The sequence below is a fragment of the Pristiophorus japonicus genome, chromosome 18 (genome assembly GCF_044704955.1).
Source record: "Pristiophorus japonicus isolate sPriJap1 chromosome 18, sPriJap1.hap1, whole genome shotgun sequence".
Taxonomy (NCBI): domain Eukaryota; kingdom Metazoa; phylum Chordata; class Chondrichthyes; family Pristiophoridae; genus Pristiophorus; species Pristiophorus japonicus.
This window is the reverse complement of record NC_091994.1, coordinates 51,997,857-52,016,486: the sequence shown is the minus strand read 5'-3', so window position 1 is coordinate 52,016,486 and position 18,630 is coordinate 51,997,857. Positions and strand designations below refer to the sequence as shown.

The window sequence follows — 18,630 nt, the reverse complement described above, 5'->3', positions numbered from 1 at the left end:
TACATTTGTTACAAGCTCCTCTTATTTCTTCATTAATTCTCTTGTCGAACAGTGTAACTATTGTTTGGGAGGCCTATAAATTATTCCCACCAGTGTTTCTCCCCTCCCCCCGTTATTTCTTGTGGCTACCCATATTGATTCTACCTCCTGTTCTTCTTCTGAGCCAAGATCTTTCCTCACTTCTGTCCTTATGCGCCACTTTTTCAATTTCATCTGTCTTTTCAAAACATCAAGTGCTCTGGAAAATTTAGATCCAGCCTTGGTCACCTTGCAACCACATCTCTGTAATGGCTATTGAATCAAATCCCTTTATCTCTATTTGTGCCATTCATTTGTGTCTCTTAAGAATGCTTCGTGCATTCAGATATGGTGCATTCAATTTTACTATTTTCCCTGCTTTCACTTTATTCATTGCACTATTACCATTAAACACTCTGACCCTTCCTGTCACACTCCGCTTAATCTTTACCCAAATTGCTACACTGCTATGGCCTTGACTTTGCTCTTTAGGGTTATAAGTTTCCCCTCACCTGAACCCATCCCTCACCTCTGCTTTTTTTAAAGTTTAAAGCCCACCCTACAGTCCTTAATTCCCCAGTACTGGTGCCAGTGCCACATGAAACCCCTATTTCTCACACCACTCCGAGCCACACATTCAACTCTCTAATCTGTTTGACCCTATGCCAGTTTGCGCGATTGGCTCAAATAGTAATCCAGAGATTATTACCTTTTGAGGTTCTGTATATTAATTTGGACCTAGCTGCTCAAACTCCCTCAGCAGAACCTCCTTCCAACTTCTACCTATATCATTGGTTCCTACGTGGACCACGACAACAGGATCCTTCCCCTCCCACTCCAAGTTCTTCTCCAGCCATGAGGCGATGTCCTTAAACCTGGCACCTGGCAGGCAACACAGCCTTTGGAACTCCTGGTCGCGGCTGCAGAGAACAGTATCTAGCCCTCTCACTATACTGTGCCTTACCATTCAATGTTCCCTATAATTTTTTTTTTGGGGGGGGGGGGCGCGGCGGTTGGTGGTGTGCGGCCCCTTTAATGTGCTGCATGGCCCATTCTAAATATCGCGCATGTGTGTTTTTCTATTTACAAGCCGGCTGTGCGGGACTCCTGGAGTGCTGTGTGGCCACGGAACCTAAAGGGAACATTGCTACCACTGCTACATTCCTTTTCACCCCCCCACACTTTAATGGCCTCTTCCACCACGGTGCAGTGGTCAGTTTGTTCATCCAGACAGGCAGCAAGAACTTCATAACTGTGCAACATCCACTGCTTTCTCACCAGTAATACATGCTCCTCCCACCCCTGAGCTCGCCTAACCCAAAGCAATAACCCAAAGCACTCTGCTGAGAAGGATCCCTTTCATTTAATCAATCTCAGGGTCTGATTTGGTGTGAGCCCCCAGTCCATTATTGAATATGAATTGATAGTAAATTGGAACACGCTACAGGGAGCCTGGGTGTGGGGGGTTGAGAAAAGATGGACAGATGGAATTTGTGGGGGAAGAGGGAGAAAGAAAGGTGAAGCAACGAACATAAGAAATAGGAGCAGGAGTCGGCCATACAGCCCCTCGAGCCTGCTCCGCCATTTAATACGATCATGGCTGATCTGATCATGGACTCTGGTCCACTTCCCTGCCCGCTCCCCATAACCACTTATTCCCTTATCGGTTAAGAAACTATCTTTCTCTGTTTTAAATTTATTCAATGACCCAGCTTTCACAGCTCTCTGAGGCAGCGAATTCCATAGATTTACAACCCTCAGAGAAGAAATTCCTCCTCATCTCAGTTTTAAATGGGTGGCCTCTTAGTCTAAGATTATGCCCCCTAGTTCTAGTCTCCCCCATCAGTGGAAACATCCTCTCTGCATCCACCTTGTCAAGCCCCCTCATAACCTTATACGTTTCAATAAGATCACCTCTCATTCTTCTGAATTCCAATGAGTAGAGGCCCAACCTTCTCAACCTTTCCTCATAAGTCAACCCCCTCATCTCCGGAATCAATCTAGTGAACCTTCTCTGAATTGCCTCCAAAGCAAGTATATCCTTTCTTAAATATGGAAACCAAAATGTGTGCAGTATTCCAGGTGTGGCCTCACCAATATCCTGCAAAACTATAGCAAGACTTCCCTGCTTTTATACTCCATCCCCTTTGCAATAAAGGCCAAGATTCCATTGACCTTCCTGATCACTTGCTGTACTGCATACCAACCTTTTGTGCACCAGGACCCCCAGGTCCCGCTGTACTGCAGCACTTTGCAATTTTTCTCCATTTAAATAATAACTTGCTCTTTGATTTTTTTTTTTTGCCAAACTTTCCAACCTCACACTTTCCAACATTATACTCCATCTACCAAATTTTTGCCCACTCACTTAGCCTGTCTATGTTCTTTTGCAGGTTTTTTGTGTCCTCCCATCTTTGTATCGTCAGCAAACTTGGTTACGTTAAACTCGGTCCCTTCATCCAAGTCGTTAATATAGATTGTAAATAGTTGGGTCCAGCACTGATCCCTGTGGCACCCCACTAGTTACTGATTGCCAACCTGAGAATGAACCATTTATCCCTACGCACTGTTTTCTGTTAGTTAGCCAATCCTCTATCTGCTAATATATTACCCCCAACCCCATGAACTTTTATCTTGTGCAGTAACCTTTTATGTGGCACCTTGTCAAATGCCTTCTGGAAGTCCAAATACACCACATCTACTGGTTCCCCTTTATCCACCCTGTTCGTTACATCCTCAAAGAATTCTAGCAAATTTGTCAAACATGACTTGCCCTTCATAAATCCATGCTGACTCTGCCTGACTGAATTATGCTTTTCCAAATGTCCTGCTACTGCTTCTTTAATAATGGACTCCAGCATTTTTCCAACCACAGATGTTAGGCTAACTGGTCTATAGTTTCCTGCTTTTTGTCTGCCTCCTTTTTTAAATTTGCAGTTTTCCAATCTGCTGGGACCTCCCCAGAATCCAGGGAATTTTGGTAAATTACAACCAATGCATCCACTATCCCTGCCACTACTTTTCTTGACCCTAGGATGAAAGCCATCAGGTCCAGGGGATGTATCTGCTTTTAGTCTCATTATCTTACTGAATACCACCTCTTTAGTGATTGTGATTGTGTTAAGTTCCTCCCCCACCCATATAGCCCCTTGACTATCCACTGTTGGGATATTTTTAGTGTCCTCTACCATAAAGACTGATACAAAATATTTGTTCAGAGTTTCTGCCATCTCCATGTTCCCCATCACTAATTCCCCGGTCTCATCCTCTAAGGGACCAACATTTACTTTATCCACTCTTTTCTCCTTTTTTATATACCTGTATAAACTCTTGCTATTTGTTTTTATATTTCATGCTCGTTTACTTTCATAATCTATCTTCCCTTTCTTAATAATTTTTTTAGTCATTCTTTGCTGTCTTTTAAAAGCTTCCCAATCTTCTGTCCTCCCACTAGTTTTGGCCACTTTGTATGCCCTTGTTTTTAATTGGATACCATCCTTTATTTCTTCAGTTAGCCACGGATGGCTGTTTTCTCTTACACCCTTTCCTCCTCAGTGGAATATATTTTTCTTGAGAGTTGTGAAAAATCTCCTTCAATGTACGCCTCTGTTCATCAACCGTCCTACACTTTAATCTATTTTCCTTGTCCACTTTAGCCAACTCTACTCTCATACCTTTGTAGTCTCCTTTATTTAAGGTTCGTATGCTGGTTTGGGATCCAACTTTCTCACCCCCCATCTGAATTTGAAATTCAACCATGCTATGATCATTCATTCCAAGGAGATCCTTTACTAGGTGATTGTTTGTTTATTAATCTAGTCTCATTACACAGGACCAGATCTAAGATAGCCTGCTCCCTGATTGGTTCTAGGTGGGAGGCAGGGCCTATGGTAATGTGGACCATCGACTTTAACATCGACGGTAGATTCTTTTGGGTGGGTCGATGGGAGAGGGGTTTGAGATTCACTTGCATGTTTCTATCAAGTGAATGTGAAACAAAACTATTTAATCTATAAAATACAGCAGCATTTTAGAAAATAAAATAAAAAATGGAACTTTGCAGTGCTGTACCTTCCATATCAAAAATTTGGAGAAAGTTACTGTGATCTCAGTTTAGAAAAAAGGCATCTAGTCAATAGGTGGTTATTATGTTAAAAGAAAGTTGTTTTCCTCAAAGACTGTAAACAACAAGCGATTTGTTAGCTTGTCTTGTTAATGAATAAATGCCTCACACCATTATGTTGGGAAGTTGCTAGTCCCATACAGTTGTTGGGCTTTTCCTTTCCATCTATAAGCAGAGGGAAATAAAGAAACAGAAACACAGAGAGCCAGGTCCAGCTAAGACTGGAAAGGTTAGTCAGATTTATTTTTGAAACGGGAAGTGGCGAGGGAAAGCTTCTGCCAGGTTAGGAGGGAGAAATTGAAGAAGTAGATGTGCAAACGATATTATCCACTTCGTATGTAGAGGTGGGTTCATTGCTTCCCCCTGGGTTATTGAATATACCTGGAATATTGTGTACAGTTTTGGTCTCCGAATCTGAGGAAGGACATTCTTGCTATTGAGGGAGTGCAGCGAAGGTTCACCAGACTGATGCCTGGGATGACAGGACTGACATATAAAGAAAGACTGGATCGACTGGGCTTATATTCAATGGAATTTAGAAGAATGAAAGGGGATCTCATAGAAACATATAAAATTCTGACAGGATTGGACAGGTTAGATGCAGGAAGAATGTTCCCGATGTTTGGGAAGTCCAGAACCGGGGACACAGTCTAAGGATAAGGGGTAAGCCATTTAGGACCAAGATGAGGAGAAACTTCTTCACTCAGAATTGTGAGCATTGTGTGGAATTCTCTGCCACAGAAAGTTGTTGAGGCCAGTTCGTTAGATATATTCAAAAGGGAGTTAGATTTAGCCCTTACAGCTAAAGGGATCAAGGGGTATGGAGAGAAAGCAGGAATGGGGTACTGAAGTACATGATCAGCCATGATCATGAATGGTGGTGCAGGCTCTAAGGGCTGAATGGCCTACTCCTGCACCTATTTTCTATGTTACACTATTGTACAGATAGAGATTGGGCAGTACAGGCACACCCTAAACACAAGATGCTCAGACTGTATGGGGAGTGACCGCACCACTGTACATGAGAATGTCGAAGCCAAGACCCTATAACTTGTATTGCCACCCAATAAAGTATCCATATCAGTGTTTTAAACATCACTACATGCAGTACATGTTTGAAAGGTTAGAAAAGACATATCCTTTCCTCTCCTCAAAGAATGTGATGTATTCTTGTGGACTGTTTTGTATAGCTCCTAACAGGTATCTACTGTAAAATATCATTCATTGCTTTCCAGTAATACTGATTAAGTACATATCCCAGGGCCGTTACTCCTCTTTTCCCTGCTTCTCTCACGATAGATTTTTTAATTGCATTTGTTTTCTGTTGTTTTCTAGACGTGCAGCATACTCTTACCCAGAAACACAACTCTATGCACAGAATCCTGGAGCCTCGTACTTCGAGTCACCGGGAAATGCAGTCCAAGTGACCACAGTCGTGTCCTCACCCACTGTGGTGCCATCTCACAGTATGGTGGGAACTGTTGGCATTGCAATGGAGGTGGGAGGCGGTCAGATCATCTCTAGCAGCGGTGGAACGTATCTCATCCATGGAGGGACGATGGACAATTCGAGACATCCACTCTCTCACGCCACACGCCCGTCACCTGGAACCGTGAGGAAATTAGTTTTGTTCAAGTGATGTAACTCCCTGTTTCATTCGCTGCCCTCGTCCCAGTTTAGCCAGGAGAGTGGGACAAGGAGATGGTTGAGCCTCCCACCACAGTGCTGATTGAGGCCACACACTCCATTAGAATTGTGGGTGGCCAGATGGCTGTCCAATGTTGCGGGCAAGTTGCATGTTGCTCAGTTCTGTGAATTAGTGACCCATTCACTGAGCTGCTGCTAGCTCACTTGCAGTAGATCTGCACACGGAGGTGATTGCTAATTAATCTGTACTTTCCTTTCGAAGCCTTTGTCCAGAGGACAACAAACCAAAGCAGGGATGTCTGAGCCCACAGGGCAACACCTCTCTGGTGTTTTGCTCTGAGCTCGTGTTTTCTTCCACTAAATATCTAAGCAATACTACAAAATAACAAGAAATAAAAACAGCAAATGCTGGAAACACTCAGCATGTCAAGCAGCATCTGTGGAGAGAGAAACTGAAACCGAGTTAATGTTTCAGGTCAATCACCCTTCGTTGTTACTGAAAAAAGTTAGAGATATAACAGGTTTTAAGTAAGTGTGAGGGGAGGGAAGAACAAAAGGGAAGGTCTGTGATGGGGTGGAAGGCAGGAGAGAATAAATGACAAAAGGGATGATCTTTTCTGTCTCAATCTTTTCTGCCTTCCACCCTATCACAGACCTTCCCTTTTGTTCTTCCCTCCCCTACCCCATTTCCCTGCCCCCACACTTGCTTAAAACCTGTTACATCTCTAACTTTTTCCAGTTCTAACAAAGAGTCATCAACCTGAAACATTATCTTTGTTTCTCTCTCCACAGATGCTGCCTGACAAGTATTTCCAGCATTATCTGTTTTTGTCATGGAATCTTAGTGTTAGCTAGAATGAATTTGAAATCTATTAAATACATAGGTAGTAACTGGGGCAATCTACTAACCACAGCTTCTGATTGTAAATCTCAGGTAGCCGAATTTAGTAACCGAAAGGTGTGCTATTCAGGAATAAATCAGTCAAGGATAACTGGACAGCCTTCAAAATGATTATGCAGGACGAGTAAATTTCTAGGTGCAGCAAAGGCAAAGTAAATAAAATTTCTGAGCTGTCCCCCTTAGTCCTGTTCCTCATTGAGTCTGTGCGCCTGTGGACACAGCGATTTCCCCCTAGTCCTGTTCCCCATTGGGTCTATGCACCGGTGGACACAGCGATTTTCCCCCCCCCCCAGTCCCGTTCCCCATTGGGTCTATGTGCCAGTGGACACAGCGATTTCCCCCTAGTCCCGTTCCCCACTGGGTCTATGTGCTGGTGGACACAGCGATTTCCCCCTTAGTCCCGTTCCCCATTGGGTCTATGTGCTGGTGGACACAGCGATTTCCCCCTTAGTCCCGTTCCCCATTGGGTCTATGTGCTGGTGGACACAGCGATTTTCCCCTCCCCTAGTCCCTTTTCCCATTGGGTCGGTGTGCCGGTGGACAGCGATTTCCCCCTTAGTCCCATTCCCCATTGGGTCAGTGCGCCGCTGGACACAGCGATCTCCTTAGTCCCATTCCCCTGCTGTTTTCCTGTGCCCCTTTTAATTTTCTGATTTTCAAACAGACCTCATCGACTTCTTTTGAGAAGGTGGCAATCCAAGTGGACAGTAGAAAGCCCTATGACACTGTACCTCGGCATCCAAAAGTAATTGGATAAAATTCCACACTAAAGGCTCTTCGTAAAACTGTGGGGATTCCAGGAAACCCTGGGAATGGAAAGGAAAATGGCTGAAGGATAGAAAACAATAGCGGGGGGTGGAGGTGGTGTCAGAGGGTGAATGGGGCCGCACAAAGCTCCCACTACTGTTGAACCCACTACTGTTTCTGATTAACATCAATAACTTGGTACTCAAAAACTCAGTGCAAAGTGATCAAACGTCCTGTGATGCAAATTTGGAGGGACAGTGAGTGGAATTGGAGGAGGTAGCGGAGAAAGTATCGACGAGTTGGATAAAACATGCATTGGGCTAAACAATGGCAGATGGAATTTAATCCAGGCAAGTGTGAAGTATTTCACACAGGAAGGGAAACTGAACCGATCCACGTATTGTATCCAGTTCTGGTCAGTGAGAAAGAAAGGAGACTTTCGAGTGTTGGAGGCATTGCTGAGAAAAGGAATGATGCTGAACTCTAGTGTCAGAAGATTAAAGGAAATACTGGAGTCTAAAAACAAAACATCTGAGAGTTTTATAAGATAGTTAATGGGAACAGAAAAGTCAAGTACTGAAAATTACTTCAAATTAAATTGTGACGAGGACAGGTTCAAAATGGCAAAAGGTAAATTTAGGATTGATATGAGCAAGATCTTATCACAGTGATCAAAACATGGAATAGACTCCCAGATAGAGAAATGGAGGCAAAAACCCTGAATACTTTAAACAATGAGATGCTGAAATGGAATTATAGGGTCTTTCTGGATGGCTCGAATAGTCTTCCTTATCCATAATTATATTGTGAACATTTAATCCAACTCCCTTATAAAGGTTATTATGGATTCTACTTCCGCTACTGCTTTTCCGTTTGAATATACTATTTCCTAACAACCCTCTGTAAAAATACACATTTCTGATAATCTTTCATTTTGTTCTTTTGGTGATGATCTTAAATGGGGGTCCTTTAATTACCAATTCACCCACCACAGGAAAGGATTGTTTCCCGATGGACTTTATGTTCAACCGCTCAGAATTTTGAACACCTATTAGATTTCCCCTTAACCTTCTCCTGTTCTAAAGAAAAAAAGTCCTGGTATCTCCAGTCTCTCCTAATAATTGAAGCCCCTCATCCCTGTCATCATCTTAGTCAATCTGCTCTGTATCCTCTCCATGACCTCGACATCTGTCCTAAAGTAAAGTGCCCAAAACCTTGGCCCAGAATTTCCTAGAACTTGTACTGTAGCATGCGCCATTTAGTGCCCAATCTTCCCATTATCAACTTACTCCAAACTTTCCTGGAAAAGTGCCTACGTTACAGTGAGCATGATGGCAAATCGGGGACATCTGAAGTGGCGCAGCCAATGACTTACCCCATCTGAATCAATTAGGATCAGTGTTGGCATGACCTGAGACAAAGGACTTTGAATTTCAAAACCTTGCACTCCCCTGAACTTGATCCCTTGCACAATGTTGAGTTATGGACTCAGCTGCTGTGTTCCGTTTATAGGAACATTCACCAATACAGATTATTTTTTTACCCATTTAAAAATGGTTAAACTCAACACTAATGCCAGGGACAACACTTTATATCCTTCCAGTCTGAAAACCATGCGTTGGCCACCCATTGGTTTTCCTACTCTTTCACTCATTTCTCATTCATGCTGCCACATTCCCTTAGTACCATGTCCCAGAATTTTACCAACAAGCTTCCTATACACCACCATATCAAATTCCTTTTGCAAATCCCTATGTACAACATCTTTCTACCTGCCCTACCGGCAACCGATTCCGATAGTCAGAGTCCAAGGAACAGATAAGCCAAAAGGTGACGACGATGGAGCGGTTGATGAAGAAGGGCCCCGCTTATCCAACTCTCCAATTTAGGGAGAAAGAAATCTGGGAAAATTCCTCTCCGACCCACCCAGGCGATTGAAACTAATTCAGGAGATCACCCTGGCTGTATTCGATTCCCTGCGATACTTACCATTATAGCTGCACCGGCCAACAAGAGGTTATCGACTCTAATCCCAATTACCAGCTCTAGGTCCGCAACCCTGCAGGTTACTGCACTTTAAGTGTCCACCCAATTAACCAGAAGGCATATTCTCCTGCATGGAATGTGAGACCAAGTTTTCTACTCTGAGGCCTCAGCCAGCACGAGCGGCATGAATATCCTGCCCTGAGGAAGAATGAGAGCACTCATTCCCCAGAAGAAACTCGGAGGATGAGACAACCTCCTTATGGAACTGGAAATTCAGTTCCATGGCTACCGCGATATTAACAAGTGACTCGGTAGCATTCTGAAATCTTAAACAAATAAACAGATTTCAGTTAAACGTCGTGCCCTACTGAAAGCGGCCGCCAAAGCGGCAACAACGGCCCCGAGTAAACCAACAACGGTAGGTAACGATCCCGGGCCCTCGGCCATGGAGGCTATTGCCGACACCGATCAATCTGTTGTACAACCTGTCTGGCAGAAACGGGTACTGCGCCCACTGGGGAGCATCCCAAGGCACAGGTAACTTGATGCCCAGCTTATAAAAGCTGAGGAAATGCTTCGTGAAAGGAAAGCCCCAGAAAGTAAGGCCCCGTGCCTTGGTTTAATCGAAAGAATCACTGAGTCGGTGCTTGAAAAATCTACGCCCCGGAAGACCACAAGGACAAAAACGTGTAATGTGAAAAAGCACGGAGGGGGGGAACAGCCTATAACTCTAGCGCCAAAAATAGACGTGCTGCCAAGAAGGCTGTGTATAAGAGGGTGCAGACACTGTACTAGATAGGCCGGAAAAGACTGCGTGACAAATCATGGGGGCACCAGCCAGTACAATTGTCCTCTGTGCAACGAGGAGCTTGAAAAATGCTTCGTTGAGAAGCCTTAGCCTAACAACAAGGCGAACATCAACAAATTCACAGTATACACTGGCCGTAAAAATTACGGTGGTCTCATGAGCACCATCGAGATAAAGGTGATCGAAGACTCATTCATGGGCATCAACGAGACAACCGCAGCTGGGCCAGACGGCATGAAAATCAATAACATCACCGATATACTGAGACCCGTTCTCCCGCGACACTATAGCTCAGGACAGCAGCTTTACCGGTAACACTGAAGAAAAGCTGTCCAGTGCTCATTCCAAATGCCGAACTCCAAGAACATAGACCACTGGCGGCCAATTACTATTGGGCCAATATTAGTCCGACTACCCCGGCAGAAGGGCTTTATAGCCGTCTCCCCTGGATGCAATGAAAATATTGCCAAACATTATTGAGAGAAAAGAACAACAAGAAGGAACTGCCCGTTGCCTTTGCTGATCTGGCAAAAGCATTCGATTCAGTCGGGCACAAAATGATCATTGGGGAGACAAAATCTAGAAGTCAAGACACTGTCACTATGCACTTCATACCCAATAAACCTATTAACAATCAGTGACCCCCACACACTGCCTCACCTATGGGGCGGTGGAGGCGGAAAGAGTAAAGTCAGGAACTTGTTGGGGGAGAAGGTAATGAATCCGTCAGGAACTTAGGGTGGGGGGGGGCAAAAACTTGGGCTGGGATGGGGCATGAACATGGGCTGCGATGGGGCAGGAACTTATGGCGGGTGGGGGGGTCTTGACCTGTGAGAGTGAGCTCTCTCCTGTCTCGAGTCGGCAGTCAGAATGGCTCGAATTACACTTTGCAAAGTCACTGATTGCATAGGCAGGGTGGATCTAATTGCACATTCCAAAGAAACTGCTGGGTGTGACTTATCCTCCAAGGGGACCAATCAGCAATCAGGTCATGTGATCAAGGGGACCCAATCTCAGCATTTTGCTGTTGCAAATAAGTGTGTCCATATATTACTGTCTTATCCTTACCGAGGCATCTCAAAACACCCTAACCAAGCTAGATCAACTGATCAAAAAGGCGACGAAGGAGATATTACACCTTCCTGCAGATGTCACTGACGGAATCCTGTACTCTGCTAATACAGATGGTGGCCTGGGCCTTCCCAAGTTGGAAGTCCAAACTCCATCTGTGGTCATCAGGAAACTCGGCTCTCGAGATGTCCGATGAGGTAATTAAGTCATCTTTCCAATTCTATGTAGAAAGCACCGTCGGTACTGTGTCAAAACTTTGGAACTGAAAAGCCCTTAAGGAGGTGAAGGAGTTCTTGAGAGCAAAGCAATGTAGCATCACAGAAGGTAGTGACTTACACCTCGTACCTGAAAAAACAACGGCCACACGCGATGCATGCGTCCATCCTCCTAGTGCGAGAATAAAGCCTAGGAACTGGTACACGAGCTGGAGAAAATGGGAGTTCGTGAGGTGGACAAACCTCCATTGCCAGGGTTTCGGTATAAGGTATTACCAGAGTGACATGACGTCTAATTTATGGACTAACTCCTTTCATGGGATGTAACAGTCAGGGTTCATCAAAGGTCGGTTATTAAGGTGCAACCTTGATCCAACCAGGCGCACCCTATCCTACGGCCGAGCCAATATGATTAAAACCTGCAGAAGATGTAATGGAGCAAATGAGACCGTGGCACACATCTCTGGAAGGTGCCTCACTGTTAACACCAGAATTAAGCGCCTCAATAAGATATTAGAAAATCTGAAAGATCTAGTTTCCAAATGGGAATGGACGACATACACGGAACCCAGAATCATTCCATTGGATGGAACATTATGGAAACCGGACATAATATTCAAGAAGGAGTCTGAGGTTGCAGTTGTAGCCGTCACGGTGAGATGGGAGGATAGCAGCATGGTGCTCGAGCAAGCGTGGGAGAAGGAGTGTGAAGTATGGCCACCTAACTCTGCAAATCATCGACATAATCAAAGGCACCTTGGTCAAATGCTTCGGCTTCATTGTCAGAGGCAAGTGGCTTGAAAGAAACAACTCATTCATGAAGTTTTGAAAATTGAGAGGTTCAAGACATCCAGGCTTACAATAGCACTCACATTGGAAAAACTCCCAATTGTTAGTGATACGTAATCGGGTACAATGCCTACACCTGCACTTACTGAGTCATCAGATTTCAAGCATTGACAGCATGGGTAATAACGCCTTACCGACAGAGCGGCTCCCCAATTCGAATCCTGGGAAGAGCCGAACGCCAAACTATAAAATCCGCTCCTCTGAAACCATTCCCCTGCATGCAGCAGGCCCTGCCCAACCAACTCCCCCTACCCATGCCCTGGCACTAGCTGGATTTACAATGTGGTCGAGCCTCGTAAATACTCGCTTAATGGACCAATGGTCCAGAGTATTCTTGTATCTAGTTGCAATTTGCTCTCTCCAGTAAATTATCTCTTACTTTTTATCTTCAGTTTTATACTGAATCCAGTGACAATGTTTCAGTTTCCTAGATGTTGCCGTGTCCTTCCATTACTTACTGGCCCCATGTCACTTCCTGAAACTCAATCTAGCACTACCCCCTTCCTTGTTGGACTAAAAATATACTGATCTCGGAAGCAGTTCTGGACATATTGTAGAGACCCCCATCCCTTCTGTACCTGACATTACTTTTACCCCAACTAATTTAAAAGGGGGACAAAAGAATCACCAAGCTTGTAGGGAGAAACACGAGTGGCCATTGGGCCAATTACACGCTGAGAAAGAAGCATCCCAAATATTTTAAGATGCTATTAGCAAAGTGTAAAGTACCACAGCCAATCAATATTCAAAGGTTCGAGTGCTGTAATTGCAAGAGGGTTGTGAGGGAGCTGAACACAAGATAAGTTGATATTCTGAATGACTTCTTGGACTATTTTTATAATAGGGAGGGCACTGGCAATACACAGCAAAATTGGCATAAGCCTAATAAATTTCCTGGAACAGATGACATACCCCAGCAACAGAGACTAGATAGGAGATTTGAAGACCACTGACAGGCATTTGAGGGAGTAAATAAACACTGCGGATATCCTGACTGGAAAGAGGCCAATGGAGCTCCCATATTCAAGAGGGGCAGAGGAGCTATACCTGACAACTACAGGCCCATTAAGCTGACTTCAATAATAGGTAAATTAATGAATAGCAGAGCAGCTTTGAAAACCATCTAATAAAGGACAGCCAACATGGCTTTTAACATAGAAACATAGAAAATAGGTGCAGGAGCAGGCCATTCAGCCCTTCTAGCCTGCACCGCCATTCAATGAGTTCATGGCTGAACATGAAACTTCAGTACCCCCTTCCTGCTTTCACGCCATACCCCTTGATCCCCCGAGTAGTAAGGACTTCATCTAACTCCCTTTTGAATATATTTAGTGAATTGGCCTCAACTACTTCCTGTGGTAGAGAATTCCACAGGTTCACCACTCTCTGGGTGAAGAAGTTTCTCCTTATCTCGGTCCTAAATGGCTTACCCCTTATCCTTAGACTGTGACCCCTGGTTCTGGACTTCCCCAACATTGGGAACATTCTTCCTGCATCCAACCTGTCCAAACCCATCAGAATTTAAAACGTTTCTATGAGGTCCCCTCTCACTCTTCTGAACTCCAGTAAATACAAGCCCAGTTGATCCAGTCTTTCTTGATAGGTCAGTCCCACCATCCCGGGAATCAGTCTGGTGAATCTTCGCTGCACTCCCTCAATAGCAAGTATGTCCTTCCTCAGGTTAGGAGACCAAAACTGTACACAATACTCCAGGTGTGGCCTCACCAAGGCCCTGTACAACTGTAGCAACACCTCCCTGCCCCTGTACTCAAATCCCCTCGCTATGAAGGCCAACATGCCATTTGCTTTCTTAACCGCCTGCTGTACCTGCATGCCAACCTTCAATGACTGATGTACCATGACACCCAGGTCTCGTTGCACCTCCCCTTTTCCTAATCTGTCACCATTCAGATAATAGTCTGTCTCTCTGTTTTTACCACCAAAGTGGATAACCTCACATTTATCCACATTATACTTCATCTGCCACGCATTTGCCCACTCACCTAACCTATCCAAGTCACTCTGCAGCCTCATAGCATCCTCCTCGCAGCTCACACTGCCACCCAACTTAGTGTCATCCGCAAATTTGGAGATACTACATTTAATCCCCTCGTCTAAATCATTAATGTACAATGTAAACAGCGGGAACCCCAGCACAGAACCCTGCGGTACCCCACTAGTCACTGCCTGCCATTCCGAAAAGTACCCATTTACTCCTACTCTTTGCTTCCTGTCTGACAACCAGTTCTCAATCCACGTCAGCACACTACCCCCAATCCCATGTGCTTTAACTTTGCACATTAATCTCCTGTGTGGGACCTTGTCGAAAGCCTTCTGAAAGTCCAAATATACCACATCAACTGGTACTCCTTTGTCCACTTTATTGGAAACATCCTCAAAAAATTCCAGAAGATTTGTCAAGCATGATCTCCCTTTCACAAATCCATGCTGACTTGGACCTATCATGTCACCATTTTCCAAATGCGCTGCTATGACATCCCTAATAATTGATTCCATCATTTTACCCACTACTGAGGTCAGGCTGACCGGTCTATAATTCCCTGCTTTCTCTCTCCCTCCTTTTTTAAAAAGTGGGGTTACATTGGCTACCCTCCACTCGATAGGAACTGATCCAGAGTCAATGGAATGTTGGAAAATGACTGTCAATGCATCCGCTATTTCCAAGGCCACCTCCTTAAGTACTCTGGGATGCAGTCCATCAGGCCCTGGGGATTTATCGGCCTTCAATCCCATCAATTTCCCCAACACAATTTCCCGACTAATAAAGATTTCCCTCAGTTCCTCCTCCTTACTAGACCTTCTGACCCCTTTTATATCTGGAAGGTTGTTGGTGTCCTCCTTAGTGAATACCGAACCAAAATACTTGTTCAATTGGTCTGCCATTTCTTTGTTCCCCGTTATGACTTCCCCTGATTCTGACTGCAGGGGACCTACGTTTGTCTTTACTAACCTTTTTCTCTTTACATACCTATAGAAACTTTTGCAATCCGCCTTAATGTTCCCTGCAAGCTTCTTCTCGTACTCCATTTTCCCTGCCCTAATCAAACCCTTTGTCCTCCTCTGCTGAGTTCTAAATTTCTCCCAGTCCCCAGGTTCGCTGCTATTTCTGGCCAATTTGTATGCCATTTCCTTGGCTTTAATACTATCCCTGATTTCCCTAGATAGCCACGGTTGAGCCACCTTCCCTTTTTTATTTTTACGCCAGACAGGAATGTACAATTGTTGTAATTCATCCATGCGGTCTCTAAATGTCTGCCATTGCCCATCCACAGTCAACCCCTTAAGTATCATTAGCCAATCTATCTTAGCCAATTCATGCCTCATACCTTCAAAGTTACCCTTCTTTAAGTTCTGGACCATGGTCTCTGAATTAACTGTTTCATTCTCCATCCTAATGCAGAATTCCACCATATTATGGTCACTCTTCCCCAAGAGACCTCGCACAATGAGATTGCTAATTAATCCTCTCTCATTACACAACACCCAGTCTAAGATGGCCTCCCCCCTAGTTGGTTCCTCGACATATTGGTCTAGAAAACCATCCCTTATGCATTCCAGGAAATCCTCCTCCACCGTATTGCTTCCAGCCTGACTAACCTCATAGATAATCTCATAGATGACATCCTAGATTGATGATGTGAAGCCAAATAAAGTATCGACATCCTAAAGGCCTTTGATAGAGTAACGTACAAGAAACTCTCTCTAAACAAAGTGAGTAATGCAGGTAACACACGGATGCAGATTAGGATTTGGCCAAGTGGAAGGAAGCAGAAGGTCGTTGTCAAAGGAGCTAAACCATAGAGGAGACAGATTGCGAGGTGCTGGCCTCCTGGGACCCCTCCTCTTTCTGGTCTACATTACTGATGTATAATCCATCTCATTGAAAGGTTGATAAATACAGAGATGACAACAGTCTAGAGTGCACTGTTGCCTTGAAGTTGTTATACAGAATGTACAGCACAGAAACAGGCCATTTGGCCCAACTGATCCAAGGCCAAAACCATAGAAAATAAAAGAGAGAGCGCTCCATTGAGGTTACACCTGGGATTTTAATGGCAACTGAAGTTAAATATGGGCAATGTTAAGGTGCTGTATGTTTGGAAGTAAAAATAAGAGACACATGTACTTCATGGATGAAATAGAATTTGCTAAGGGGGAAATTGGAGGAGACCCGTGGTGTTAACAAACTCATCACTTATCACTCGCTATGTCATGACACTTAAGAGATGACAATAAACAAAGAAACCAGATGCTGCCGGTGTCTTCAACATTTATGGATTAGCGATCTTGTGCTAAAATCTGTATAAATTTGGTCTAAACCTCTTGTGCACGTGCCAATGTTACCATTCACTATTTGCATTTCCTAGTGTTAGTTTGGCTTAGTTAATCACGGTTTGTGAGAGTGCAAAAATTGTTGGCTCAAGCCCCAAAGGAGGATGTGACCACATAAAGGAGGCTGACACTGATGGTGCTGTCCTTTAACATCCACCTGCACCAGCCAACAGTGCCTCAGTTTAAAGATCCTGTGCTACTACTCAGATCAGGGAGTTATCCCGATGTGTTATTTGGTTGTGATCACATCCTTCCGTGGAGAGTGCAGCATGTGGAGAGTGCAAGGTAGTGTCCCCTCCATACAGTGTCAGTTTGGTTATAGAGCTACATGTTCAGAAACCTGTATATAGGTTACCTGCTTCACACACAAGTAGGAATGCTGCAGGAAACCGCCGGTTAGACAGTGCGGGTAAATCTCAAGAAAAACAAATTGGCAATCCATTTAATTCCTGTTTAATTTTAATACACCTTTATACAATGTCAATATTTTGTTTTATATTTTGATTTTGCAACATAAAAGTTATGCTAATTCTGACTTTTGGATAGTTGAGTAAGTGTAATTGATCTGTCAGCCATGATGATAACTAAAACGGCTGCTTTCCTTGTTAATCTGGTGCAGTTTAATCTCTGATGTGTGATTTGCTCCAATAGATTGAAATGGCAATCGAAAACCTGCAGAAATCTGAAGGGATCACGGCTCATAAAAGTACTCTGTTAAACAGCCATGTGAGTATCTGTACTTACTGAAGTTTTACTGTATCCCATCCAGTGAATCTTCAGAATTATGCTCCTCTTAGAAATTTCTACATTGAAATATTACACTGAGAATGATTGCAGTGAAATGCAGGGAAAAGTCTGTCGACCAAACGGGATCAGTTATAATAATAGTCTTCACTTCTAAATACAGATCATGTCCTCCTGCTCAGTTCATTTAGTGTGACTTTCCCCTGGTTTCCTTACTGGTCCATAATTGTTATTGGCCATCCAATGTTCAAACTGAAGAGCAGAATGGCCAGTATTTGTTGCTCACAAAAGCATTGTCACCTACTCAGCAACAGGTCAGGCTGGAGGTCCTAGAAATGACTAACTCCCTGCACTTGCAATGGTGATATTGGCCAGGGATTCGGCGTCTCCCGTTACAAGTTGTGTTTATGTAGGTAGCAAGTTGGACTCTGCTGCAATGCCCCTCATTCCTGCCTTGTTATCCCCAGCACGAAATCAACACCTTCAGAAGAGGGGTGGAAACATTTGGAAGGGTGAGGGGTGATAATTTAAAATGCATATATTTTTGATTCCCAGATACTCTGTGTCGGTGATTAGAGCGTGGGCAGATACAACAGGAGCGGCGAGGGACTGTGGAGGGATGTGATCGGGGCCCAGGAGAGGCGTGAGTTCGGGGCCAGGGGCAGCACGGGCCAGCCCACACTGCGATATATGTGCGCACTAGGTCCGTGCAGCAGAGCAGGTCTCCAGACGTCTTAGGTAATCCTTGCCACTCGACCAAGACCTCGCTCTGTCAAGCCCGCGTGGTGGCTGGTGTGCAACGGCCAGCACACGTTTTTAAAAAAAAAAAATCCACGCACAGGCATCTTCCACCCTTCAGGATGTAGTTTGGGTCCTTCATTCAAACTCCTGTGAACTCATCCTTTTTTGGCGTGGAAGCAAGTCATCCTCGTTTCGAGGGACTGCCTATGACCTGACTGAGTGTGGGTTGGGTTAATGTGCCTTAAACCCTTTTCTGGGTTGTCCCCTTTTTCTCTGAATTGATCTCTTCGCCTTAGGGTACTAGGGAACATCCTGGCACTGTTCAATGCTAAAGCAATCACTTAAGCAAAAAGCTCCTCACTTAAGCATGGCCCACACTGAAAAGTCAGCACTAAAGAAGCCAGGTCCCCATAGCATGTTGGTGTAT

At 44.4% G+C, this 18,630-nt stretch overlaps 1 protein-coding gene across 3 annotated transcripts in view; it reads left to right on the top strand.

The window, feature by feature from the left end:
* Nucleotides 1–18,630, top strand: part of LOC139228723 (DNA-binding protein RFX2-like) — a 108,171-nt gene that overhangs the window by 53,287 nt on the left and 36,254 nt on the right. For all 3 annotated transcript variants that reach the window (XM_070860012.1, XM_070860010.1, XM_070860011.1), the window contains exons 5-6: nucleotides 5,477–5,753; nucleotides 17,370–17,444. In XM_070860012.1, the coding sequence (XP_070716113.1) occupies nucleotides 5,477–5,753; nucleotides 17,370–17,444 (352 nt within the window). The remainder of the gene's footprint in view (nucleotides 1–5,476; nucleotides 5,754–17,369; nucleotides 17,445–18,630) is intronic.